The sequence below is a fragment of the Antedon mediterranea genome, chromosome 8, assembly GCF_964355755.1.
Source record: "Antedon mediterranea chromosome 8, ecAntMedi1.1, whole genome shotgun sequence".
In the NCBI taxonomy this organism is placed as follows: Eukaryota; Metazoa; Echinodermata; class Crinoidea; order Comatulida; family Antedonidae; genus Antedon; species Antedon mediterranea.
The window spans coordinates 9,584,765-9,612,346 of NC_092677.1; the positions used below are offsets into that span (position 1 = coordinate 9,584,765).

Consider the following 27,582-nt stretch of genomic DNA (forward strand, 5'->3'; position numbering starts at 1 on the left):
TGGTGATAAACTGCAATACATGCACAGATTATATGAGAGCTTGTCATTCAGCATACAAACGATTATTTGATAAAGCAAAGATAGTAGCCTATATGCCTACCATACACCTAGCCTAGAGAGAGGAGGCTCCCTGCTGTCTAGCTAGCTAAACTAAATGTAGGCTAGGGCCTAGCTTAGGTGACTCAAACATAGATGAATTGCTCGACAAGGTTTAAGATTACGTATTATTAATAGTCCTAGCTTTGCTTTTTATTTTACAGTAATGAATTAATTAGTTTCGACTTTTAAAACTTACATTTTTATCAAATAATTCATGTTTAATTCCGACTACCACAGACTTCGTCCATACAGCGTTTTAAGTTTCAGCGCTCCAAATCAAAGACAAACTTTGCTGTATTCTGATTGGTTGAATATTTATATTATCGTCTGCCAGATTCTATGTAATTAGATAGACGCCCTCTAGAAGCAGAACACATTTTGCCATTCTTAATTTACTCTTATTTTTGGGATAAGTGATGCATAGAAAGAGGATGCAGATATATTTTTTTTCTATATATGAGAATTAACAAATATTATTCAAATTTCAAAACATACAGCCTAGCTCAAGAGCAGACAGAGCTTTAAAGTTTGATAGAGCTTCAAGCTTGTATATTTTTTGTGAAAACACGAAGATAAAGCTGCTGGGCAATTGCTTGTCTTGGAGGAACAAAAATAAAAATACAATTTCATTAACACTTGCCTTTTATTATCTACTAGTCTACACTTTTCTTATTCAACGCAATTTATAACCAAAATTATTTTATACACAACTTGTTTTAAACCCACAAACATTTAGGTTATGAAGATTCTCACACACCAAAGAATATATAATAATCTTTGGTTTCTTTCAAAATATTCCAAAGAAAAAAAATTGTTAATTACAAACCTAAATATGATACATTTTTTTACTGTTGTGTGTTCAGACGAAAAGAAAAAGAGTTGTAAGGTAAAATGAATCCAACTGTGCATCATTTTTAATTCGTCAAAGTTGTTAAAACTCTCATGATTCATATGAACTATTCTTCTTGTTCTGTATTTTTATTGTTTTACATTTTCTAATTATGCTATATAAATATGGACAATAAAACCTATATAGCCAATATTATAGTAACATTTTTTTCTTTAAATTACTGTTTTTACATAGAAAAATTACAGAAGAAATTAAGATGTAACCATTTTTATTGGTTAAATTGTGCATACCAAGATAATGGCGTTATATAAAACTATTTACTTCATATATTTTACAGTTGTTTCAATTGTTTACAGTTTTCATGCCTTAATTATTCATTTTTAGATCTTTGTTTAATTATGACTTTGTTTACATTGATATGCATGACTAAACATGATAGCACATTGTAAAACACTCTTCTACTAATTCTTATATCGAATGACCTTCAGAGCATAGTATCGATGACCTTATCAACCAATCTAAAGATATAAAACCAGCTTATTCAGAAAGGTTAGACAGGCGAGCTGGCTTGGTTTGTTGTGCTTGCTTGTTTTTGTTGCATACAGCTACGGGCTACGGTATCAAACAACCTACAAGAAAGAAGATTAACAATTGTTGTATTCGATTAGAACTTCACAGTTGAGTATAGCTGAGTATTTATTTAACAGAGTATTTGAGCATTGAGATTGTTGAACACAATCCATTTACAATTTACCATTCGAATAAAAAAAAGTACAACACAACAATTATCATTACCCTTGTGGAAAAGGTCAAAGGTTGGACTTGTTAGGTATGGCAATTCTATTCATTAGTATATTTGAATATAGTAGGTAGTAAAACAAGTACATGTTTTAAATATAGCTAAGCCCTATTCATGAGACACTTCTATGAGTTTAATTTGTTGTACCAAAAAACTTACTTTTCAATTTCTGGTGCGCAGTGGACAAAGTCATGACTCCAGAACTTAAAGCTTGGGTTGCGAATCAGTTCAATAAAGGTGATTAGTAATCCCCAGGGGTGGGGTCGATTCACAATTAGACGTTCCAGAAGCACTCTGCAAAATAAGCATGGTTTGAGAACATGTTTCTTGTACCAATGAAATACAGAACATGTTAAGCTCTGTCTACACTATCAAACTTCTCGTGACAAAAAAATGTATGGACATGATGATTTCATATCACTTTCATATTTGGAAACTTTTTTTGTTAAACTAGTGTGAGTGTAGACCGAGATTAAGAAAAATAATTGTTATTGTAATATTTTATGTATCATTTTATACCTTGTAATTTGCTCTTGCAGGGCCTCGGAGTTTGCCTCAGCAAATAAGTAAAGCAACGTACAGCTGAAGTAATGGGTGTGACTATTAGGATACCGAAGTTGATTTGCAACTGCGTTTAAAAACAGGTACCGCCCTGAAAGTAAATATTTAATTCAAGAATGATATGAAAGTAAAAAAACAATAGTGGAATACACATTTATATGAGAACTTCCCAGGATAGGTTAGTTGATTTTAAGAGAGGGGTTGGGTTGCATCCAAGGCCTACTGGACCTGTGTGAATCTGCCCGTTTGTAAAAAAGTATCTTGAAGGGTGCTAAAAATGGCAGCACCCACCTTCGGTGTCCAAGTCAACTGCTAAATTCTGAAAGATATCCATATGCGATGAATGCGTAATCGTGTTCATAGATGGCGTGCTTCCCTTGCTATGAAGGTACGCTATTGCTTGTGATCCAACATAGAGTACCAATGCATTCATTAGAGGTACGTTGTATCTCTGACCAGGTTCGTGAGACACCTGTAAATGGCCTCTCAGCTCAGACAGGAACGTGACAGGGCTTCGAGTCTTAATATAAGAATCTAACTCCTAAAAAATAAGAAATTAAAAGTATATTGAATTTCAATATTTTCAAATAAGAAAGTTATGCAAATATTATGAAAATAATTATATTTGATTTACCTTTTTAAATGTTACTGGTTGAATCATAGCCGAGAAATTTGTTAGGATCCGTGGTGGCTGCGTGATATCCGATAACATGTCCACTTTCAAGTTAGGAGTGAATGGGTCTGGTAGACGCATGTTACGTGGGAATGCACTTAAAATCAGGTTGCGCATTTGAATACAGTTTGGTGGGATGACATCGCAAAAACCATAATGGTAGTCGCACAAAAATTCTGGGAAATCATGAAGTAGAACTAACAACAACCGGAGAGTTCCCTAAACAATGGAAAAAAGAATGAAAGTAAGTTTAATCAATTCAATTTACCAGACAGTACCACAGTTCTGTCTGCACTTTTTAGTTTTTACAAACAAAAAGTGTGATGTACCCAAATATGAAAGTATCATTCAGTATAAACACAGAATCGATAATATCAAATAAAATACAATATATATCACCATTAAATATTTATTGTTAAGATAGATACAAAACAAAGTAATGATTATATACCTTATATAATAAAGAGGCATGTTTTGACAAGTCAGCATTGCGTAAGAATGGTGTAACAAACTTGAAGATGTCAATCAACAACTGGGCATACATTGGCCATCCTTGCTGTAAATAGAATAATGTACAAAATAATATCATTTACAAAACTGTCATTATAAATAATTTATCCTTCCTCCTCTGATAGTACAGTAGATAGATACATATGCAGATACAGAGGTGGGTGTCTTGGCAATTACAATGCAAAATATAAGACATTTCAGCACTTCATTTTACAATTTTAGGGGCACTCTCCTTCCCCCTATTTCAAAATCCTGAATCTAAACCTGAATTATAGATTGTGTAAGGAACAAAAGAAGAGGCTAGGCTGCCCAGAAATAAAATGACATGTTGACACAACCCATTTCGGTGTCAAAACGTAAATGAGGATGATGCAAACAGATGGGAAAGTATTGAATGTACAAACCTTTTGTTGTGGCATGGTTGCCAACATGCGTTCGATGAAGATTCTATGGGAAATCAATTCCAACCATGAATACACAAAACCAGGTGCTTTTGATGGACGTAGCACATGAAATGCGTTACTATAAAAAAAAAAATGATTGTGGAATTAATATGAATTAAGTCAGATTCAAATCACTGTTATATTTTAATATAGAAGGATTACAGTAGAAGAGTTCCTTTGGGACATTGTTATAAAAGGACACCTCTATTAAAGGGACACTCTCCTGTGTAATGAAAAAAAGGGGAAACCTATGATTTACACTATTGCCAACCCCTATTAAAGAGACACTTGGTCATCAAAGCTGTCCTCTCAATAGAGGTTCCACTGTAAATATTTCTAAGGTTCTGTTTACACTATCAAACATGTGATGTGACAAAAAGTGTGGTGTGCCCAAATATGGTAGTGATATGACATCATCATGTTCATATATGGGCACATGACATTTTTTTGTCACACCACATCACAGCGCTTTATTCATACAAACTATATAAGTAATCTAAATCTCTGCTAACACTATCAAACTTTTATGTGACAAAAAAAGGCCCAGATCAACACATGGTTGTTCTTCCACTCACCAGAATGCAGTCATCACTTGAAAGTTAATGGTCTCTAGCACGTGTTCTGGTGCGTTGAGTTCAAGTAGAAGCATAATGAAGATTCGATGGTAGGGAAGCTGTTGAAAGTCACTACCTTGCTTTTCATGATCATGAAGTAATACTCCAGCCACAATGCCAAGTACCTAGAAAACGCAATGATACACTTTTGCACACTAAAGGCTTTCAATTATTGTTATGGATTATTATGGAGTTTAATTTTGATTTAATATATTTTAATACCATACAATTACACAAAGAAAATGGAAAGACAAAACAACTACACTAATCATTAGTATGGTACCAGGGATAGCTCTCTAAATCCCCAAAAGAGTATTCACATCTTTTCGCACAATAATTTCATTTCACAGTAGCCCTAATAATGTTGTCCAATGAATAAGGATATAGCAATAGATATGTTCTAATGTACTTTAAATCCATAAATAATGTCTTCTTCAATCACCAATAATTGAATTGCGCAATATGCAAATTGTGCCAAAAAGTTGTCACATAATTTTAACACACCTTGTTTAATAAGTTTATTTTTGTAACACTATTGGCTGCATCTCCAGAATGTTTTACTAATAAGGCAATCAGACGAACAAAGGCATCTAGTGTGTGGAAACACTTTGAACGTGTCAACGTAGGTGTGTGTGCTTGCTCAGACAGGGCGTGGTAGCACAGCTTCACGCACAGTTCTGTGCATATTCGGAAAAAACGGGTGATGAGGTCGTCAGTCTTTAAAATACCCTGCTGGTGCATCTGAAAATGGGCAAAGAAAATGAAAAATTGCGGTGTAATTGTTCAATGTTCACAACTATCACAATCAACAATATAGGTTCATAAGAGTGCATTCACACAATGTGCTGCTTTTGTTGAATGGAAAATACAAGAAATTAAACAGCGCAATCTACTCATCCATGAAACAGAACTAATGGAAAGTAGCTTTAATCTTTAACATTTAGCAGGTAAAATTAAACATTTAGATGACTACAATCATTTTAAAGTTCTTAAGACAGTAATTGATGTAAAGCGCCACGATTAATGTCATAGAAATGTGCGCTATATAAAGAAGTTCATTGTAAATCGAAACAGACAGATATCTGCAGTAAATGATTGGAATAGTTTGCCATATCATATAGCAAATGCATCCTCTATCAATAATTTTAAAACCCATCTTGAAACACATTGGAAAACCCAAAGCCTAAAGTTTGAGCCATATAACCAAGATGTTCAAAGAGGGACTTGCAAACCTTGACAGGTTTATAGTCTAAAGGTCAAGGTAGGTCAAGGTAGGTCAAGGTAAAAAATAAGTTGCAGTTTCAACAAAATAATAAAAAATAATATTTTCTAGATACCTGGTTTACAAATGCAGAGAAAGCCTTTGTGCTGTCGCGTCCGCCAGCTGGCGAGTGGTACATGTTGACCCATTCACGTAGTAGATATTCAGTCTTCTCTTGCAGGCCTGCTGGATCATCAAACTCCCTAGCCTGTGAGATGCCGGAGTGCATCATGGATGTAGGCCCTCCAGGGGCCTTATCCAGGAAAGCTGGATCCTGGTTTTGACGTACAAGCTCAATTAGATGTGCCAATCGGACTCCAAATGGCCCAGGCCTAAAAAAGCAAATGAAATTATATTGTATACTTATAGTATGGAATTTACAATTTACATTTGTCCATGTACAAAGGAGATAATATTATTCTATAAGAATCACAAAACTAGAAAAGCTGAAGTCATAAAAAATGTTGTCAGATAAACCTTATTCAACCAACATATTGACAAATAGTCTTCTGGAAGGTTTTCATCATACTAAGATATTGATGAGAGAATTTAGTCACTGCAGTTATACAAAAAGTTATAATGCAGCACTCACATGTCAGATGGATTTGATGAACGTGCAGCGATCATTGCAAGGACTTGCAATGTGTTGTACAGATCGGCCTCATTCAAAATGTTGCTCTGTTTCTCATCAATTAAAAACCGTTTGGCCACGTTCATTGCGAATGCTCCGGCCGTTTGGTTCATGCCATTATCCATGGACTAAAAAATTGAAATATGATATTAGTAATGTCATCCTTATTTAGAGATATTTCTAATTACTGACTTGTGCAATTCTGCATAGGAAAGTGATACTGATAAAACTGGCCAGAGTGATATCGATGTGAGCAAATTGATATCGATGTGGGCAAAGTGATACTGACCTAAACAGAGTAATACTGACCTGGGTAAAGTGATACTGACCTAAACAGAGTAATACTGACCTGGGCCAAAAGACATAGGCAACCAAAGATACTATAAACTTGTGATACTGACAAAAAAATACTGACTAAAGGCAAGAAGAATACTGACATATAGGAAAAGAACTAATGACCCAGGTAACACAATACTGACCTGGGTAAGAAAATACTGACCTGGGCAAGGTGCATATCAAATGCTTGCAGGTTAATGAGATGTGCTCTAAGGAGAACTTCTATAGCATCAAGGTTGTACTTCTGTTCTCCTCTGTCGCATACAATTCTGTAAAATAAATATGTTGTGTATAGATTAGGAATCGTCTCAACAGCACACTAAAATGCAACAGTTTACAGTTCAGTAAATCTGTATTATAAAACAGTATGTATTGCTATTTAGCTTACTTAGTGACTTGTTTATTGGTCCATTGTGGTCCGTAGGCTCTCTGATCCTGTAGACCTTTGAGTACTAACAAGTGACTGCTCTGGTAACGCATGCCTATCTCAGGGTCTAGAGTCTGTGGAAAGTAGCCTTCCATAAGACCATCTACAGTCTAAAAACAAAATCCGACATATTTAGATTATGGTAAAATAAAACAATATTTTAAAGGTAATAGTGACAAAAGAACACTGCATTTATAGGCTGGGTAACTCTTAATGAATCTGAATACAACGTCATACTGTTATGGCCTTAATCTCTGTCTACACTGTCAGACTAGTAGTATAATGTGGCCAAATATGGTAGTGATATGACATCATTGTGTCCATATATGGGCACATCACATTTTGTTTACAATTTTGATAGTATAGTATCTATTATTATTATTAGTTACCTATTAACATGAACATACTTCCCAATTTTAATAGTCCTAAAGCAATAAATATACAGTATTTATGCCACTTACCTTTTGCAGCAGTGAGAGAGCATTAACAACTTCCCGTGAGTTGCGTGCCAACACAACAGCTTCCAGTAGCATCTCCATTACTTGTACATGTTGGCTGTTTGGTGCTATCAAACTTGCTTGTTGGATGTGTTGTTCGATTTCAGTTGCACATTTGTCATAGATCTGTGTAATCTCATCAAGGGGATATGGTTGCTGTTGAAAAAAAAAACTAATGTAGTTAATATTTAAGTAAAATTAAAGCCTCATTCGCACTGTACTTTTTTTATAAATCAAAATAACCAAACAGCCAGTAAGATTGACAGGAAAAGTCAAACACTTTTTTTCAACTTCTTCTTGGTCAACATACATGAGGTACATTGGCTGGTTTTTTAGTGAACATTGCACAGCAAAAACGAAAGGGCTAGTTTAACCTAGCTGCAAAGTCCAATGTGAAAGCTGGTTAAACAGAGTCACTAAAAACTGATGTCATCATAAGATCTATTTTTCATTTATTTATTCGACACAATCAGTCAAGGGGTTGCAACAGGAACAATGCGCCATAACACGAGAGTGTCCACAACCCATATATCACAATGTTTGTCAAACAATGACAAACATTTTTATTTTCTGCCAGATTTATACCGAGAATTCTTACACAGGTCAACGCCTATGTACATTTATATTTTGAAGATCGTAATTACCTGAGCTGGTTGTGCTGATTCTGTAGTTGGAAGGAAGCCAGGAATTACACGTGCAAACTCCTCATAAACAGCAATCTGTGATGGTGTTACACTACCAACCTAAACAAAATGAAAATTAAGCGTATTAAAGCATATATTAAATTTCACATGACCTTTAACCTTGGGTCATGATATTTAACCTTTAAGTCAGGATATAAATGAGATTAAATTACAAATACGTAAACGTTCAGTAGGCCACTATATTTAACCTTTTGGTCATAATATTAAGAAATGAGATCATTAAATTTATTTTCACATGACCTTTAACCTTTAGGTCAAGACATTCAGAAATTATTTTATTAAATGGAATACCTTAAGTCTAATCTGTTCGGGCATTCTCTCGGCTTGATAGGTAAGGACAACAGGATCACAATAACGGCGTCCTTCATTTCTAGCATGTTTTCGTAGTTCGATTTCCTGAAAAATCAGAAGTGTAAATAATGGACTTAAAATTGTAGACTTACAGAATGTTTAATAATACTAATATTTGTTAAGCGCACATATTTAACAAGATGCACATATTTTGATGGTGAAATCAAAAGGAAAAATTAATCCGTAAGAAAACTATCAACACTATACAAAACCCACATAATTGCATTCTATTTACCAGCAATTTAAGGCACACAGACTACCTACTCAGGTTTTTCCAGTTATGAGAGCATTTCACTAGACAATAAAATAGTCTAAAAAATACAATTACAAATGAAATCAAGTCACGTAAAAGGAAGAGTATGAGCTGGAAACATCTCAAGTGGGGTGAAAGGGATGTAGAAGTTACAAGAGAGTTATCAGAAAACATTCATCACTTACAGTAGCTAGTCTACGGTCCATTTCTGGAACAGCTTTCTCTACAGCACACTTCTGAATAAAAGCACATGCAAGTTCTACATTATCTGCAGCTACCAGCGTGGCTGCCTGCTCCATTAATTCCTTTTGTTGAGGAGATGCAGCCTGCAAGGAAATGCATGAAGTTAAAGCACAATAAATACACATTGGCTGGGATAAACATTCAATAGAGAGATTTAACATTTCTAATATGGAACTTGATTTATGAGGTAATGGTGGAAAGCTAAACATGTTAACATGTGTCATATGACCTACATCTATTTTAGCAAAATAAAGTGACAGATCCACAATTTTGAAAAAGTGGGATGGGGTATCCCAGGGCCTAAAATGAAGTGCCAATTTTAATTTGATGTCCTATCTTTTGCATAATAATTCTCAACAATTTAGAAGGGCCCTAGACCGACTGGCTGGCCTCTAGAATTCTAGAGTCTTTGGAATAAGAAACCAAAATAAAAACATTGTCCATCTAAACAAATACTCTTTGCAAATAAACAAAAGTAAAGTAAGGTTTGCAGTACACTATGCTTATTAGTTTTGAATAAAATACTTTTTTGGTTGATTACATTTTCAAATCTACTTCATTCCGTAATTGATTCCATTATTTGTTTTCAATTCACTTTACCATTTAAAAAGTAACCACTTATTTATTGACCACTTTACGATACGATAGTATTTATTGTCATTTATGCATATAAATACAATAATAAAGAAATTACAGAGATCTAACAAACTTACTATTAAATACATGAATAGAATTATAAACAAATGATTGTCGGCAACGTTTATGGAGAGAACAACTTACCTTGAGCGTTGTCAAGCACACAGTCTTAAAGTTGTTACTAATGCTTAGCAACAGAGGTTCCCTGCACGTGATCATAGCCATACCGGCTGTCAGGTTACGCACCATATGATGTGCCGCTAGTCTGATACGATTTTCCTCGGGATCTAATGCGAAATCCTTCAGAAAAAAAAACAATGATGAATAACGATTGTTAGAAAAAAATAGTGCTTTATCACCAAGAAAATGTATCAAAATATTGGTTATACAGTCAACTCTTTCAATATAAAACTTGTATGGGCTGGGCAAATATAATATAATAAATTACCTTCTTCACAATTTGTTCACATGTGGTGAGAGCAATTTTGATAGATCGCTCGACAACTGGTTGTACTAGTTCCTGCACCGAGCGCTCTACTGCTATACGAACACATGCGCGTAGCTGAGGAATCATTTGGAAGATCTCGGCCTAAACAGAGCAAATGATAAGATTATAAATATGGGAAATTCAAAAAAGGAGCAATCGGTTTTTAAATAGGTTTAAGAGGGGGGGGGGGGGGTCGAGAAGGGTGGTTTGGGTTCAAGTGCCTAAGAAATACAAAATGAACTGCTGAACATTACCAAATGTCCTATATTTAAATTTTCAATATTTAGGGGAGGCGGGCTGAACTCCTACATTACCTGACTACTGACTGTAATATGTGGAACAAGACCATTTAACGATGATGTGTTGAGGTCTTGGAAGTTGAACTGAGGCTGAGCAATAGTTGAGGAAGTAGTCGGTGTTGTTCCTGACGTGGCTGGTGCTACAGCAACGCTCGGTGTTGACACAATAGTTTGTTCGTTGGACACAGTGGGTGGCAGTAACGATTGTTCTTGCTTGTGTTTACGACGACCAGAGAGTTTAGGTTTGAAGTGTAGTAGACGATCTGCTTCTTTCAGATAACCACAGATAACAACTTCCTGTGAATTTAAATACAGTATATCGATCAGTGAGACAAGTTTGTATACAAAATTAAGAGTAATTTATAAAAATGTTTAAGCCCAAAATATTCAAGGATTCATAATTCAACATGGAATTTCACAATCATATTACCATGTTTACAAGAAAAAAATAACCAGAACATTTTTGAAATGGTGATGCAGCAAAATTTGCTTGTTGTAGACCTTTGGTGATTCTAGTTTGCAATGCTGCAAAGACCACAAAGGTCACAAGAAACTGTGTCATGACCTTTCACCTTTGAAAGTGTGACATAACTCTTTGATAAAGTGATTCTAATTAGTGACCATAGCTCACCAAATGAATGTACTTTTTGCGATTGTAATTTTTGTATTTTAATTAAATAATAGACGGCATTTGATATCAGCTCCTCTGCGAGGAAACTGGAAACGTTGTTGAGAATAAAACTAAACCTAAAACAGAGTGGTCATTAGTTTGATGAAGACCTCTATAAACTTACATTGATGTCTAGACTTAAGTGTTTACATAACACCTCCACTTCAAACTTAAGGTTCAACTTGAGGTCAGGTTCTTGATGTAACTCGGCTAGAACACCCATGACAGCCATCGTCCACGGGTTTGGCGGTTTGAACACTTTACTCTTCACGCACGACTCAATAATCTTGGCAACAAATGGTACAACATACAACAGCTCAAGTTCTGAGCGTTCGTTGTGATAGGCTTCTAGGATAAGTTCTTTTAGGTCTATGTTTATCTGTAAGATTGGTTTGTTCTTGGCTAGCGTCAGCATGCCAAGCCAATGGCCTAGATTCTTTAACAGAGATCTGTCAGAGAAGTTTGAATCACTCTTATCAGAAGCCAGTAAAACCTAGAAAGAAAAAGAAACGGTGGATAATTCTATATTGTATCCAGAATATTAAGGTACTCCGGAAGCAATAATCATGCCATGCCTACAGTTAAATAAAAATGGATTATACATTAGTAAAGTAGGCAGTTTGTACACATCTGGCTTATGTGCACTTTAAAGAACCTAGTACATCTTTCAAAATAGGTAGGTGTACTATTATATCCACAGCCACTGTCACACAGACACTTATCATAACACATCATGAGGGCCCCTTGATTGTCAGCATGCGCTGTTTAAGCTCACCCTCTATAAATAAAGGTTAAATAAAAAAAATTTACAAAAAAAATGACTTACTTCTATATTTCTAAGTGTTTCATTAATAACCATACTCGAGAAATCTGGCATTTTAAGAGTGTCTACAAAAGATGAGTACAGGGAATGAAAATTGAATTCAATGCTAGCCCGCTTCATCACCATGTATTGCGCAATCCACTGCTTGTACTCGGCTACACTCTCTTTTATATCATCTGCCTATAAAAATCAGAAATAACAATGCAGTTCATTATTATTATTATGGATTTATTATTAAGCTTGAAATGAAATCACTTCTTAATCGCTCAACATTAACATATCATTGATATAACAATAATAATTTTCCCGTTGATATAAAGTTTGCGGTACACCACGTATATTAGTTCTGAAAGAACTGTTGAGTTTTTAGACGTTTCGACAATATGCTTTGATCGTCCCTATACCAAACACCCAGAAATTCTGGTATTGCATCTGTTTCCGGTTTTTATTGAGTCTTGTATGAGAAAAGTGTTATTCCAGTAGGGTACAATTTCTGGGAAGTGGTAAATACATACCTTAATTGTCATGTTGGACTGTGACAAGTTGTTGAAGATAAATGCTATTTTATCCTGAACATTTTCTGGAGGTTCTTTCGGCTCATCCTTCCTGGCTACTAGCAATGTATTGATATTTGTTGTGTTGGCAATTGACGGCTGAAATTAATGCATTTACAGATACAGTTACAAATTATAGCAAAAAAGTGTTTATCTGTGGATTGTGTCAATTTGTATTTGTGACAGTGTTAAGTCTTCCTTTTTTCACAATGATGATGTTACTTTATTTAATTTATTAAAAAGTTTTATTTTCTTTTGCTATGGACCGTGTGAATTTTAAGTAAAAGGTGTTTATACATTGTACGGATTTTTTTTTAAAGACATAGTAAATTTGAATTTGATTAGTAAAAGGAATTGAGTGTTTACTGGTATAAAATTCATATAAAACTTATTTACTTAAAACTTATAAAAATTATACTAAAACCAATTTCTGTTTTAATACTAACATGCTTGGTTGTTTTTGCCGATGTCACTGATGTTGTTGCCGTTGTCGTAGTTATTGTCGTCGTTGTTGTCTTTGAACTTCCTGTAGTGGTTGACGTGACTGTTGTAACAGTAGGCGTAGAGGGTGTTGTTGTGCCAGTCTGAGTACGAGCTGGCGGTTCACGCTGCTGTTCGCCATATCGAATATACTGTGATATAAAGAAACAAAATCGCATTACATTTTACAGATCTATATCAAGGTTACTCACATAACCTACTAAAATACAAACAACATACATCTGTACACGAAGTGAATGAGAAAGCTTGTCATCATTTTTAAGTCCAAACAATCTGTAGACATCCTCGCCAAACAACATTTTTAGTTGTGTAAAGCAGCTTAAGCAGAATTAGAGTACACCTATTCTGTAGGTTGCAGACTGAGCTAGTTCCTTACCTCAATAAGTGTCTCTGGGTACTGTTCAAAGTGAGGAATAGATGCAAGGTGTTGGCAATACTGTGGATAATCCTTTAATCTGGTTTTGAACTTATCTAATGCAGCTATACCAAAATAATACATCTTACTACCATGAGGTTTGCGAAGTGCCTCTAGAACGTATCGTAAGGCAATGCCTAGTGCAATATAACTAGAAAAATAAATGAGATATAATAAAGAAAATACCATGTGTATATTAGTGTGCAGTATGGTTTCTATCTTGATCATTTCCTATATAAAGTGGTTGTATTATATATAGTTAATTTATGCAGGGTATGTAACATGTATGTCACTACTACATAGAATTCACTCATGTTTGGCTTCAGAAAAAAGTGTGTACATAAATAAATTTGACTGAGCATGGTCTCTATGTATATGCAGACATAAAGTGTGTGGACTTGAATTCTAGCCCATTCTTCACTATAGCAATTTTTAATAATCACATGTCAATCTGTTTTGGTCAATGCTTGTATGTATAGTAAACTTACGTCACAAGTCCTTGTTCTATAATTCCACCAAACAAACAAGCGGTGATGTGAAGCTCACGGTCTGGATATTGTGGGAAGAACTTGTACTCCTCAAACAAATTACGCAACATGCACATAAACACCTCCTGTCAATCAAAAAATAAGTGAATAAGAGGGAATCAATTACTTTTATAAGCTCCCATTCCCATGAACATAGATATTGTACAAAATGTGGAATTATTTTATTCTTTATCAGTGTATAAAAGACAAAACAATGACTTGCAGCCTAGTGCACAAGGTTGCGGACAACACAGAAAAAAAACTTTAATTCCTCTAAAGGGTCTTTCATGTTTTTCAGTAAACATGCTCAAGTGCTGAGATGGTCAGCGGGGAAACCTTTCATGCCTCCAAAAGATGCACCGGATTCTTAAGCTTTGTCTACACTATTAAACTAATTTTGACCAAAAAAAGTGTGATGTGCCCAAATATCGTAGTGATATGACGTCATCGTGTCCATATATGGGCACATCACATTTGCTGTTACATAAAGTGTAGACAGAGCTTAAAACACAAGGTACACATGGCTAAGATTTTCTAAATTTAATAGTCATTACTCTTTCTTTCTTGACTGTAGAATCTTTGAAATTCTTGAGCATTTCAATGACATCCTCAACTGACATGGATGGGTTAGGTGGCTGGTTGTATATCTTCTGAAAGTAGCTATTGGCTTCATCGTCAATTTCTTGTGAGAAAGTTTGGTTTAACTCTGGCCATATGCTTGATATATCACCTGTAATTATCATTGAAAATGTTATCACATGTAAAGCTCTGTCTACAGTATCAAACTAAACTATGGTAGTGATATGCCAAAATATGGTAGTGATATGACATATTCACATCCCATTTTGTCACATAAAGTTTGATAGTGCAGACAGAGCTGTAAGAGTAATTTTTGGTCTGTATATAACTCTCAAAGTAAATGTTTGCCAAGAAATTTCATATTTGTTTTTATTTTTATTTAAAAAATACAAATAAATGACAATCATGTACACTATAGAAAGATTGGATTGAATTAATCAAAATAAATTGAATTAATTATAATAATCACAAATAAAACAAACTATTAATTAAGTTATAACTATGAAATAAACAAGTTTTGTACTTTACCTTGCCGAGCAGGCTTGTTGACAGGGGCTGGCATCATGCCACTATTATTAGGACGCATTTCTGAAAAACAAAAAATTCATATATTATATTATAACTTGCATGGATAATTCAGGTACTACAATTTCATTTTTATTCTACACTAATTGTTTACTATAGTACAATATGTTTGTTTTAAAAGAAAACTGAGCATCAATTAAAATTTTATGTTATGTATTTAGGCACATGTGACCAAGGATTACTAATAGTAAATTAATCACTGTCCTATAAGATATGTGGTAATCCCCATGAACCAGTTTATCGGGTAACCCCTATGTTTTATAGTCCTTATCCGAGAAGACTTGTTTCACCACCAGAACTAGGAGTGTGTCAGCCTCAAACCCATACCGATATTGTTGTTGGCTCTTTAGGTATGGTAAATGGCGTCCCTGCCTTAACAGCTCGACTTTGACGAACATATAAAGTAGTTTTTATATAAAATCTTATACACAAGCACTAAATAAAACAGGTACTATCTATAAACTCACGATGTTGGGTGTTATTTGGTAAAGACGATCCACTCAAGACAGGTAAATTGGGAAATGGTTTTGGTGGTGACTGTGATTGATTGAACAATGACATCATAGAGTGATGAGGGAAATTTCCCATTCCAACACTTGATGTAGGTGTTGTATTACCGCCTATGTTTAGAGATTGCATTCCTGGTAGTGGGTCCACCTGTAAAATACACAAAGTCATGGTTAACTTATTAAATAAATTTCTTAATTGTGTTATAGGCAAAAGACACAAAAGAAACACACTAAAAAATGTCTACAATTTGTGTTGCCTTTTTTTTGCTTTGAATTGCTTACTACACCTAGCAATACATTGTCAGTCAGTAATAACCCATTTAGATTAAAGCACTTGACAGACTGCAAAAATAATTTAAAAAATAAATTTTTGCAAGAATCTTTGGCCTTCACCTTTAACTTGCATTTTCGTCAGGAGATGGCATTTACACTTTCATGTCCTCGAAATACCCACCCTTAGATTGGCGCCTCACAGATTTCAACATCCCAAGCATATGATATTGTGTGTACTTTAAAACAGTAGTTATTTCCATAATAATTGTAGACTCCTTAAATCAACCAGTAGAATAAATATAAAAACCAGTTGATAATGGACCCCAATGGAAATAAGCTGCAATGATATTTACCAGCTTTTTTTAGTTATCCATGGAAGACTACCGTATGTTTTAATTGTTCTTGTTTACCAATTGTAATGTATATTTGTGTACTTCCGAATAAATTCAAATCAAATCAAATCATAATGGGGATAATAGGAAGCTTTCGATTTGCGACGATTAATGATTGACGACCAACATATGTCAAAGGTCAATCAATGTGTCGTCAGCCGGCTAGAAAACACCAAACCTGTGCGTATAATGAACCAACATGATTGACGTCTGTCCCTATTGCGATACTGATTATTCTTAATCACTGAATTTGCACTACATAGTGTGACATTTCCAAAACTACCATATTGGGGTATATCACTACCATATTACACTGTTTTTGTCACATAAAATGATAGCATAGACAGAGCTTTAGAATCAGCTTATATACAGTACATAAAAATACCAATCACTATAAAAAAACCTATGCAGTAACAACATTTTGATGTTAGTAGAGATCTAGGTATAAATAACACATGCTTTTATTTACAGTAGTTCAATAAATATTTTGTTTTGATGATGGAGTGTGATGTAAATAATTTATAGTTTATATAATCCGTTCCAAATAATATCAATTGGTTGACTACATGTAAAAAACTGTACACCAGATATATTTGTGATTACTTGAAAAAAAAAGTGATTTTCTGTACTATTAAATATTATGCGGTTATAGAATAATAGGCATTTGTGCAACAGACAACAGCGCTTTTACTATTAGCGCATTAATACATGCTATAGTATTGCTCAATGTCATGCTATAGTATTTTATAGTTGTTATAGTTTTTTTTTTTTGCCAATAGTTTTGAGAGCAAGATTGCTGCTGGTTTGATAGGGAATCAGTTTGAGGCTACATACATTTTGTACAGGTTTGGCTCCAACTAACACCTAGATCAAAACACCATTGCATAGAGTACAGTTATTATATTTAAACCCTGCACTAAACACAAACGTGTCTACATAGTTTTAGTAGGAACCAAACAAAGATACTTGCGAGCACATGCATGCAATGTGTTACCGATTACAATAACAGTGGAACAAACCTGAGAGGCAAAAGCTTGTCCTAAGCTAGGAAAGACGGACTAAACAGAGGAGAAAATCAAAATTAAAGGTGACATATCATGCTGCAGTCTTAATAGACACCATGTTAAACATACTGCAGTAACTTCAGTAGGGATTGCAAAACTTTACTAAACTAACTGAATTTTTACATGGTCTATTATCAGACATTGCTATACCAATTAAATGGTCACAATGTGGAAAAATACATATTCTAGTTCCACACAGAATACTTGTAGTTTTTCTGTAGGCAAGAATAATAATAATTTGACACTCCAAGCATTATCCGATACCTGTAATGTTGTATAGATAATTCTCCAAAAAAAAAAAAAAACAATAACAATAAAGTAATACTCTAGTATTGTAATACTAGTCTAGTATGGTAAAAAGACAGTTTCAGTGACAGGACAGGAAGGAATTCAAGCAAACAACATCAGGTTAGCAACACATAACAGAAGGAAAAATAAAGGAATGGAAAAATCAATTAAAAATTAGGATTAATTATTGATAGATAGTTCACATAACCCGTGATTTCTAGCCTATAAACATTCAGATAATTTTAACTAACCTGTTGATTGATACCAGGGCTAGGCTGTGGTTTCATGACACCCGGTGGTGGCCGGGACTTTAGCAAGTTAGAGCAGTTTGCAACCATGCTCATTATCTGTTCAGATATGTCTTGCGATACTGTACCAGCAGCAGCTTGTAGGCATGCTAACATTGTACCCACAGTCTCTAACGGTAGACTGCCTTGTTTGAAGTTGCTGGCGTTTATGTCTTTCTCGTTCAGACCAAGAACTTGTGGTGCACGTCGTTTGAGGAATATCACGCATGCTTGCACAAACAATTCCTGGAAAAATAGAATTTAACTTATCAATCGACAATGGTTTATATAGCATTAAAACTGACAATATTGCATCAATGCTTACAAAACATAAAAACTGTACCTCAAAATATGCCATTATCTTTCTAGTATCGTAGACAAACTTTGTAATAGAGAATTTGTTAATAGTTCTTGTATCACATGTGAGACATATGTGATACTGTATCACAGAATTTGCCTATGATACTGCACAGATAATATTATGTCTGCTTGTTTCAGTGTGGTCAACTTACCCCATGTTCTCTTATCTTGTCTGTAATCCACTTATCCAGCTTTAGATATTCCCGTCTGGAAGCTAGGCAGGCAAGGTCTATGACAAACTTGAAAGGTGTTCCACTCAGAAGCAAGGATAAAGCCTTCAGGTCCTGAGCCACATCTAGGATACGAGACAGCCTAGCTTGATCACTCTCACCTCGCATGTACCACTCTGCCATTGAATGCATGATAATTTGTCTCACTGACGGAGATTGACTCTGTGATGGTAGAAAGGTAAATAAATTAATATGTTTAATTGTGGTTATTTATAGGTAATGGGCTTTGTTTTATACCTTTAAGCTCTGTCTACACTATCAAACTAGTTGACAAAAGAAGTGCACCCAAATATGGTAATGATATGCCCAAATATGGTAGTGACATGACATCATCATGTCCACATTTTGCCACATTGCTCTATAGGAACTGTGCTGCACATAATTATTCTTAGCGGGACGCAACAATCTTTGTTTACACTAGGCCTATGATTATTTCAAAATAATAACTAACATGAGCGTTTTTTGTAGACACAAGTGAGTGGGTGGTCAGGCGGTTAAGACAGTGGAACCGTAATTACGTAGCCATAAAATCGGCAGGGGTTCGAGGCTCACTCACTCCATGGTTCTGGTGGTAGAACGAGTCTCGGATAAGGACTATAAACCGTAGGTCCAGTGTACACATCTAGCTTGTGTGCACTTTAAAGAACCTAGTACATCTTTCGAGACGAGTAGGGGGTTACCCCGGTGTATTAGTACATCACAGTCACTGATCATAACTGGGCCCTTTGGGAGACCAGTTTTTGACTGAAGAGGTCGCCCAGTATAAATAAAATATTTCAAGACAATTATTGGTTCAAGATTAACAACACTTGCCCAGATACATATTTCCTTTTTTTACATAGAGCATTAAGGATAAACAACTTACATTTCCAAGCCATGCGTGTTGCAAGACTATGCTTGAATTTGGATGATTTCCAAGAAAGATTGGTATTAACAATGAGATCAGCTCATGACGTAGAGAAGTCCATTTTGGCTGCAAAAGAATTGATTGATCTATTGATTTCAGGCAAATGATCAGATTTACAAAACTTGGCTTACCAAAAGAATACACCTGACAGGGGTGTGATATTTTAATGTATATTAATGTTCTTCTTTACGAAATTTATTATTTATTTATTATTATTATTATTATTATTTATTATTTTTATTATTTTGTGTTAATATTCTTCTGGAGTTCATGTTTCCTTTTATGTACCTCAAGTAAGGAATTATTCATCATACAAAATGTAGTATGGCTTTGTACAGGGACTATAAAGAAAGGCAATGTTGGTTTATCCAGGTAAGCTAGGCCCGATATAGACTAAATACTTTCACTACATGCTATTTTTCCCCACTGACATCTCCATTTGGGAAAAACAATAAATTTATTTCATAATAATAATCATTATTTCAGATAAACCTTATAACCAACATTTAATCAACAAGTGTTGTTTTTCTGGTTAGTGTATCATCCTATCATTTATCACAAGCATCTTTATCGTTTTAAATGCGGCTGCCTTTCAAATTAAATTTCTTATAGGAACAGGACTTACTCCACATTGTAGTAAACTTAATAGCAGCATATCGGGACAGTGTTTAATTGGGAAAGCAAAAAGCGTCTTCACTTGTTCGTATTTGCCCATCTCGGACAACGTTAACAGCGTTTCTGTCAACTCCATAGATTTCCTATAAAAAGAAGATAATAAAATCAACTATAAATTTATTTTCCACATTTAGATTTAAACAAACAAATTAAAAAAAATATTTCAATCATAAAGCTGTGTATCATATTTAGTATCTTGTATTATCTTGCCTCCTTAAGCTCTGTCTACACTATCAAACTATATGTGACAAAAATGTGATGTGCCCATATATGGACATGATGATGTCATATCACTACCACATTTGGGCACATCTCACTTTTTTCATTAGTTTGATAGTGTAAACAGAGCTTTAAAAATGTTGAGTGCATTCACTTAATATATATAACAACAAACATCGATATCACAAACTTACAATATATTTTATAAACAAATTAAAATATTTACTACGTGATCAGATAAACCTTATAACCAACATTTAATCAACAAGTGTTGTTTTTCTGGTTAGTGTATCATCCTATCTTTAATCATAAGCTTCATTATCTTTTAAATCCTTGTCAAATTAATTTGAAAAAATATCAGTATCACAAACTTACCAATTTGCAATCTCTCGGTTGTCCTCTTCTGGAAGAGCTTTCAAAATTTCCACAACCACACCATGGAATGGATAATCCGCAAAGCAGAACACATCTGGATTGGTCAGAATTTGTTGTATCCATGACAACTGTAAACATAAATAATAAGTTCCAAACAAACCATGTGTGTAAATTGATTATAGATAATTTATCAATTCAATTATTTTTATTTATTTATTCTTTAAACTGAATGAAACAGTGCGAAACCATTGATTTGGTAGAGAACATTTAACAATATAATTATAATTCAAAATATTAGATCAGATAAACCTTATAACCAACATTAAACCAACAGTCGTTGATTTTCTGGTTTTTATATCATCCTTTCTGGTTAAAATCAAATTAAAAATTTGTATAGTATTTTATCCGAAATAACTCCCAAAGCATAAGCCTATCAATACAATATTTGGGCACACACACTTTATTTGTCAAACTAGTTTGATAGGGTAGGCAGAGCTTCAGACCCATAAACGTACTTGTCCTTCAGTATTTTTCCAAACACGATACAACACTTCAATCGGAAACATTTCCTGCAGTCCACGAAGCAGCGCTACTTTTAACAATCGTAAACACTGGACGTCCTTCACAATAAAACCGGGGTAATCAAGACCATTGATGACATCATGGAAATTTATGTGTGGGGCAAGGTCGCGTACCGCCTCTACAAACATTTCGATATTCCAAGTTGTTACTTGCTTGCTTTGTTCAGATTTATCTTTACCATCATTCCATGTGTTTGAACCAGGTAACAACTATAATAAAATTTAAAATACCCATTTTTTAAATAAATTAATGTAGAAGGAAAATTTAAAAATTAGCTAATGTTTGCTGGTTGTAATGTTTGCTGGTTGTAATTTTTGCAGGAAAAAATTACTTAAATAGTTTAGCAAAGATACTTGTGGCTTTATCTGCCAGTTTGACTTGTAGAATTTATTAATTAATTCACCACTATTCAGTGCTTGTTTGTTTTTTGATAGAGTTTTTGGGTTGCAAGTTGATTAAAATAAATATCTAGCCCAATAGTATGAATGCATCTTGTAATTCCAATGGTTTAGTATAAAATATTCATCTGTGTTCAAAACACATCTTAAAAACCAATCAAATAATTGTCAATGACCTTTATGATACTATACATAAATAAATGGATGGGGTTTCTAAATAACAACATTAATAGATTTCTTTGTGTTAATATTCTTCTGGAGTTCATGTTTCCTTTTATGTACCTCAAGTAAGGAATTATTATTATTGTATTATCATACAAAAGGTAGTATGGCTTTGTACAGGGACTACAACAAATCCTAATTGCCCTCATTAAATTAAACACATAATGACAACTAGAGATGGCACTTCTAAGTAAGAACATTAATAATTTCTTTGTGTTAATATTCATATTTCCTTTTATGTGACCCAAATAAGGAATTATTCATCTTACAAAAGGTAGTATGGCTTTGTACAGGAACTACAATAAATCAAAAATACCCCCATTAAAAAAAAAGCACAATTAAAAGAAAAGAATGTCACAAACCTGCAAGTTCATGCCTTCTGTCAACCCTGTATGTGTTTGAGCCATCATACCAAGAACCATTGCAATGGAATTAGGGTTCAAGTGCTGAACACCTAGCTGCATTAACGTCTTGCGACACTCTTCCATTGATGTGCAACACCCATAGCCCATCTCCTGCAGAGCATCTGCTAAAATACTCTCATTCTGAAATTGTAAACAGGGTATGTTCAGATTCATAAAGTTATGCTTTCGATTCGCAAGCAATGTCATTATAATTAGCATCGTAACAGCAAAGTTTAAGATTTCGCTTTCATTTCAATCTGAAGTGTCACTGACTTGGGCGAACATATGGTATGCAGGAGTAAATTTGATTGGTTAGAGGTCAAAATCGTTCATGCATTACTTTCGTATCATAAGCGTCGTTCACTAATCTTGTACCTTGAACTGTCGTAACAAACGATAGATCAGTGTCGTAAGAGGTGGCTTTCACTAATCTCTTCGTGGTTCAGACCTATGGAGTTGTCTGCTGTGTACGTTACGAAAGCATAACTCCGTAGGTCTGAACAGGCTCTTAGTGTTACCATCAGTTAAAAGTAATTGTCTCTTATAAATTGTAAATGTACTAACCACTCCTTTGGGTACGTTGAGACTATCCGATAATAATCGTTCCATTGTAATGTCCTCGTTGGTACTATACAACAGTGGGGCTAAGACTACTGGTAGTCGGTCACGTGGAAATTCTATTGAAAAACAAAAAGCATTTAATTATTTTCAGCAAATTCCGGTTCTTGAATACAAGATAGGATTTTCAAAAATGTCACAAAAGCCAAAGTTAAAATTCTATCATATGTTGTTTTTTATGCGGTTAATTCAAAAGACCAATATAAAGCTCAGTCCTCAAAATAATTATACCAAAACGGTATTACCTTTGCGCAAGGTGGCGAGAAATGTGTTTCTCTGCGCAGTTGAAACACCAGTTACTGTTGAGCTTTTGTCTTTGCCAACCTGCAATAGATATGTCAGCAGAGAATGCAGAACTTCAATTGAGATGTCCGCTAAGCCTCCCACCTCTTGACTTAAATCTGAGAAAAGAATTGGCAGGACAATGTATTATTATTACAGCCAAAACAGTTTTAACGCAGCATAGTAGCCGCAGCATAGTAGCCGCAGCATAGTAGCCGCAGCATAGTAGCCGCAGCATAGTAGCCGCAGCATAGTAGCCGCAGCATAGTAGCCGCAGCATAGTAGCCGCAGCATAGTAGCCGCAGCATAGTAGCCGCAGCATAGTAACCGCAGCATAGTAGCCGCATAACATAACAGCATATATGTCGCATACAGATGAATTAAACCACTAGTGCGTCAAACAACATAAAAAAAGATAAATCTAACCAGGATCAATGTATGTGCGAATTAAATCTGGAAGTTTCTGCTTAACAAACTGGGTTGCTGAAATTAAAAATATGAAATGCATCCTTATTCAAATAAAAAAGTATTAGTTAATTTCTTTCAGGAAACAAACAAAAATGGAGCACTTGAGTACTGTAGTACTTTCATCTTTCACGTCATGAAATTATTTGTACCATCGCACTCATAAACATTCATTATTTGCATAATATAATATCGATAGATTACATCACCTACCTAGAGTCTGTACTTCCTGTAAATCAGAATGCCTCAGAGCCAAAGCAAACACAAGTTCTTGTACTCGCGATAACTTCAAGGTTTTACCGATTTGTGGAAACAGCTGGGGAGACGGTTTCAACGTTTTCTGATAATGCAACGGATGTCCAACCGCAAAACAAATTAATGTTATGAAGTTGGATTTGGAAACGAGTGCAGTGCACTCCTGAATCAGTAATTGAGCCTGTAAGAAAAAAAAACATACATAATTCAGAATTTATATTACTGTTTTCTGTATTTGCTGTAGGATGAATTGAATTGAAATATTTTATTTATACTAAGCAACCTCTTCAGTCAAATACTGGTCTCCCAGAGTGCCCAGTTATGATCAATGGCTGGGATGTACTAGTACACCGGGGTAACCCCCTACTCGTTTCGAAAGATGTACTAGGTTCTTTAAAGTGCACATGAGGTATATGTGTACAATGGAAATATGGTTTATAGTCCTTATTCGAGAAGACTCGTACAATGAAGCGAGTGAGCCTCAAACATTTGCCAATGTTATGGCTACGTAATTACGGTCCCACTGTCTTAACCGAATGTTACTGCTTGAAGCTTGGTTCCCACTAGAACGTAATGCTAGGACGTAAACGCAACGCAAGCGTTTTAACCAATGACAAGCGAAGTTATAGACAGTTAGCAAGCACAAGCGAATAAGCCATCGCTTGTGATTGGTCAATTCACTTGCGTTGCGTTACGTCCTTGCGTTGCGTCGCTAGTGGGAACCAAGCTTAAGGTATAACATACATTGTGAGGCGGAAATTCAAAATTCATTTTTGCAAATGTAGCATAATTAAAGACACCTTCCCTACAATTTGTGACGTTTTGTAAAAATAATACATTTATTACTTTAAAAACATTAAACCAGGTAATTCCTTGTCTTAAATGCACTACCTAGGTAGCCTGCGGCGACTGACCTCTTGTGGACGGTCTTTAGGCCTAGCCTAGCTAGGCTTAGTTTTGTAGGCCTAGCTGGTAAACATCGGTAACGTACGAACATCGTACGCTAGCTATATATCTAGCCTGACGTTGTATAGTTGCTGCATTAATTGTCTTTCTATTTTTGCCAGACTTCGTTGATACAAATTGGGGAACACCCGGTATTTTTTAGTTTAAAATAGATCTAAAAAACGTAGGGAAGGTGTCTTTAAATACTGTAAGTTGCAATCTCTTTCTTACCTGAAAATCTTTAGTACCGCTTTTGCCGTCAGTACTAAAGTCTACGTGGGAAAACAGACACCGAAGAAGGTGACGCTCGCCTTCTAGGCTATGTTGCTGAACCAACTATAAAAAAACAGAGAAAAGTTGTGTGTATTTTGTCATCAAAAAATTAAAACTGAAAGTTTTTTTTAGGGTAGGCTTTTAGAAAAATTTAATTAAATTTTATAAATCTTATTACTAATTTTTGTGCAAGATTTTGGTAAACTGTTAGTGTTATCACCAGATTTTAACAATTTGAGCAATTTTAAATTCTGCAAGACTTTTCTTGTGCAATTTGAAAATGTACTTGTTTCCAAGTGTGTGTTGAAAGATTTTCCAACTTGACAGTGTTGTTGAAAAATTTGCTCAATTTTAAATGAATATTTGCAGTAAAAAGCATTTAACAGACAATTATACACAATTTTATTCACTTTTACTTTAAGAAAAAAATAGTTATTAAGTAGGCCTAGTGTATACATGGTATTCAATTACGGTACTTAAATAATGGTAGAAGTGAGTTCTCAGGTAAAATCTGATATATTTTTAATTATTATAATACTACTTTTTAATGTCAAACGAAAAAGAAACCATTTACATAATATGCAGCCCATACATATTCCATATGATCCCCATATTTCATCATCGTTATACAAAGCCTAGGCTAGTAGGCCTACTCACGTTATAAATTTCTGTAACACTGGATTTATAGTTCTTTTTGTTCAGGTTTCCTACCAAATACGAGATCTGGGATAAGGCCAGCGACAGAGAGTCCAGATTCATTATTTCATTATTTCAAAGATGAAAGCTTTCAGTTAACTGAAAACCTACGGAAATAAACATATAAAACAATGAGTCAATAATTCGTGATGTTTTTGGGTAATATAAAAAAGAATGAATCACAAAATAGCAACAAATATTCAGCACTTCTTGTTGGAATTGTTCTGGATCGCCATTTTATGACTCAAACACGAACGAGAACTTTCGTTGAGGGCGCGGCGACCGGCTTGCGATTTTTTCCGTACGACAGTTCCTCCATCCCATCGGTTCGTTTCGGATTAAATCGACTCTTCGGTAAGCCACTTTCACAAATGCTTACTGATGCGTGACAACCACACTCGGACTCGGACAAACCATGGAGGTATAAATTTATTTTATACCTCCATGGACAAACCGTGAGCAGAGTGATAGATTTAAATACATAAAACTGTCACAATATTAAATAGTAGTACTGAGCCTCATAGTTCTAGTTACGTTAATATTACATTATTATTGTAATAATAATAGGCCTAGAATTTGAAGATATTTTAATAATACTGATTTTGAATTTAATAAAATGAAAATTTTTTTTTTAAATCATTGATTTCAGAAACCATTGGTATTGTTGACATTTTGAAAAATCAAGAATATGCAATACAGAAAACCGATCTTGTCGATAAGATGATAGTATCATATAAGCTTCCTGGAAAATCTTTTAGTATTATTAAATGTATTTGTAGTCGTGTCAGTAATTGAATGTTTTTACTTTGTATGTATTTTTTATGATTTTCCAAAAAAAAACAAACATATACACGTACATAATAGACAATAATACTAGTTGTAGGCCTATAATTTAATACTTAAATACATTGATAATACATAAATAATAGGGTACTGCAGACTAAGCACATACGTAATTTGATATATTTAAAATTCTTGTTCATTGCTGTTTTCATTGTCTCTATTGTTAATCTCTTTGTAGTACACTATATATTTATTATTTGTTGATCTATACATGGCCTCCATGATCTATAAGAAAATAAAGTCCAAATAAAATATTGGTGCGTTTCGCATTGTTTTTTTTTTTCCAATGTAGAAAAGTACTTTTAATTGAAAGAAATGTTTACTCGTACAAGAAATTGGATTCAAATAAAAAGATGTTAGTACTGTACCAGTTATTTTAATATAGTATTTTTAGGATATTTAATTGACTTAATTTATTTTATTGATATTCATAATTTGATTTAATAATTTGTTATACTGTAATAATAATCGGATTTAGGCTATATTATTTTGTATGTATTTTTTTATTCAAAGTAATATTAGATTTCCATTCTAAGTGGACCAATCAATTTCTTGAATCTAGACTTCAATAATATAAGTTTTTAATTTTAAAGATATAGGCCTATTGTCCCACTGAAAAAACAATTTTTGTAAACATTTTATTGTTGAATATGTTTAATAGTTATTATTCAAAACATATTACAATACAATAT

General features: G+C 34.3%; 1 protein-coding gene across 2 annotated transcripts; it reads right to left on the minus strand.

Annotated features, from left to right (window-relative positions):
* Positions 1-723: 723 nt before the first annotated feature.
* Positions 724-26,296, minus strand: LOC140057355 (CCR4-NOT transcription complex subunit 1-like). Of its 2 annotated transcripts, XM_072102986.1 has the most exons (43): positions 26,009-26,296; positions 25,310-25,414; positions 24,092-24,314; positions 23,840-23,896; positions 23,377-23,532; positions 23,078-23,190; positions 22,472-22,654; positions 21,423-21,698; positions 20,908-21,035; positions 20,264-20,396; positions 19,597-19,704; positions 18,654-18,893; positions 18,106-18,387; positions 17,522-17,560; positions 15,796-15,985; positions 15,272-15,331; positions 14,719-14,894; positions 14,126-14,250; positions 13,599-13,788; positions 13,168-13,353; positions 12,683-12,820; positions 12,171-12,347; positions 11,469-11,837; positions 10,690-10,971; positions 10,337-10,477; positions 10,033-10,188; positions 9,195-9,335; positions 8,697-8,801; positions 8,346-8,444; positions 7,666-7,857; positions 7,166-7,314; positions 6,941-7,046; positions 6,403-6,569; positions 5,887-6,142; positions 5,054-5,290; positions 4,511-4,674; positions 3,897-4,014; positions 3,434-3,538; positions 2,944-3,201; positions 2,601-2,850; positions 2,268-2,400; positions 1,908-2,042; positions 724-1,578 (listed from the first exon to the last, which is right to left on the minus strand). In XM_072102986.1, exons 1-43 carry the CDS (start codon positions 26,108-26,110, stop codon positions 1,500-1,502), a joined length of 7,029 nt encoding a protein of 2,342 aa, XP_071959087.1. In that variant the 5' UTR covers positions 26,111-26,296; the 3' UTR covers positions 724-1,499. The 2 variants fall into 2 exon arrangements, with proteins under 2 accessions (XP_071959087.1, XP_071959089.1); XM_072102988.1 differs by lacking the exon at positions 17,522-17,560.
* Positions 26,297-27,582: the final 1,286 nt, after the last annotated feature.

Excerpts from the sequence above, each read along its gene's own strand:
- LOC140057355 (XM_072102986.1), bottom strand. The coding sequence starts at position 26,110 with ATGAATCTGGACTCTCTGTCGCTGGCCTTATCCCAGATCTCGTATTTG. Across the intron at positions 4,675-5,053 it reads AAATAAACTTATTAAACAAG|GTACTTGGCATTGTGGCTGG; the intron begins GTGTGTTAAAAT and ends TGCGTTTTCTAG. Across the intron at positions 2,401-2,600 it reads AGTTGACTTGGACACCGAAG|GGCGGTACCTGTTTTTAAAC; the intron begins GTGGGTGCTGCC and ends ATTTACTTTCAG.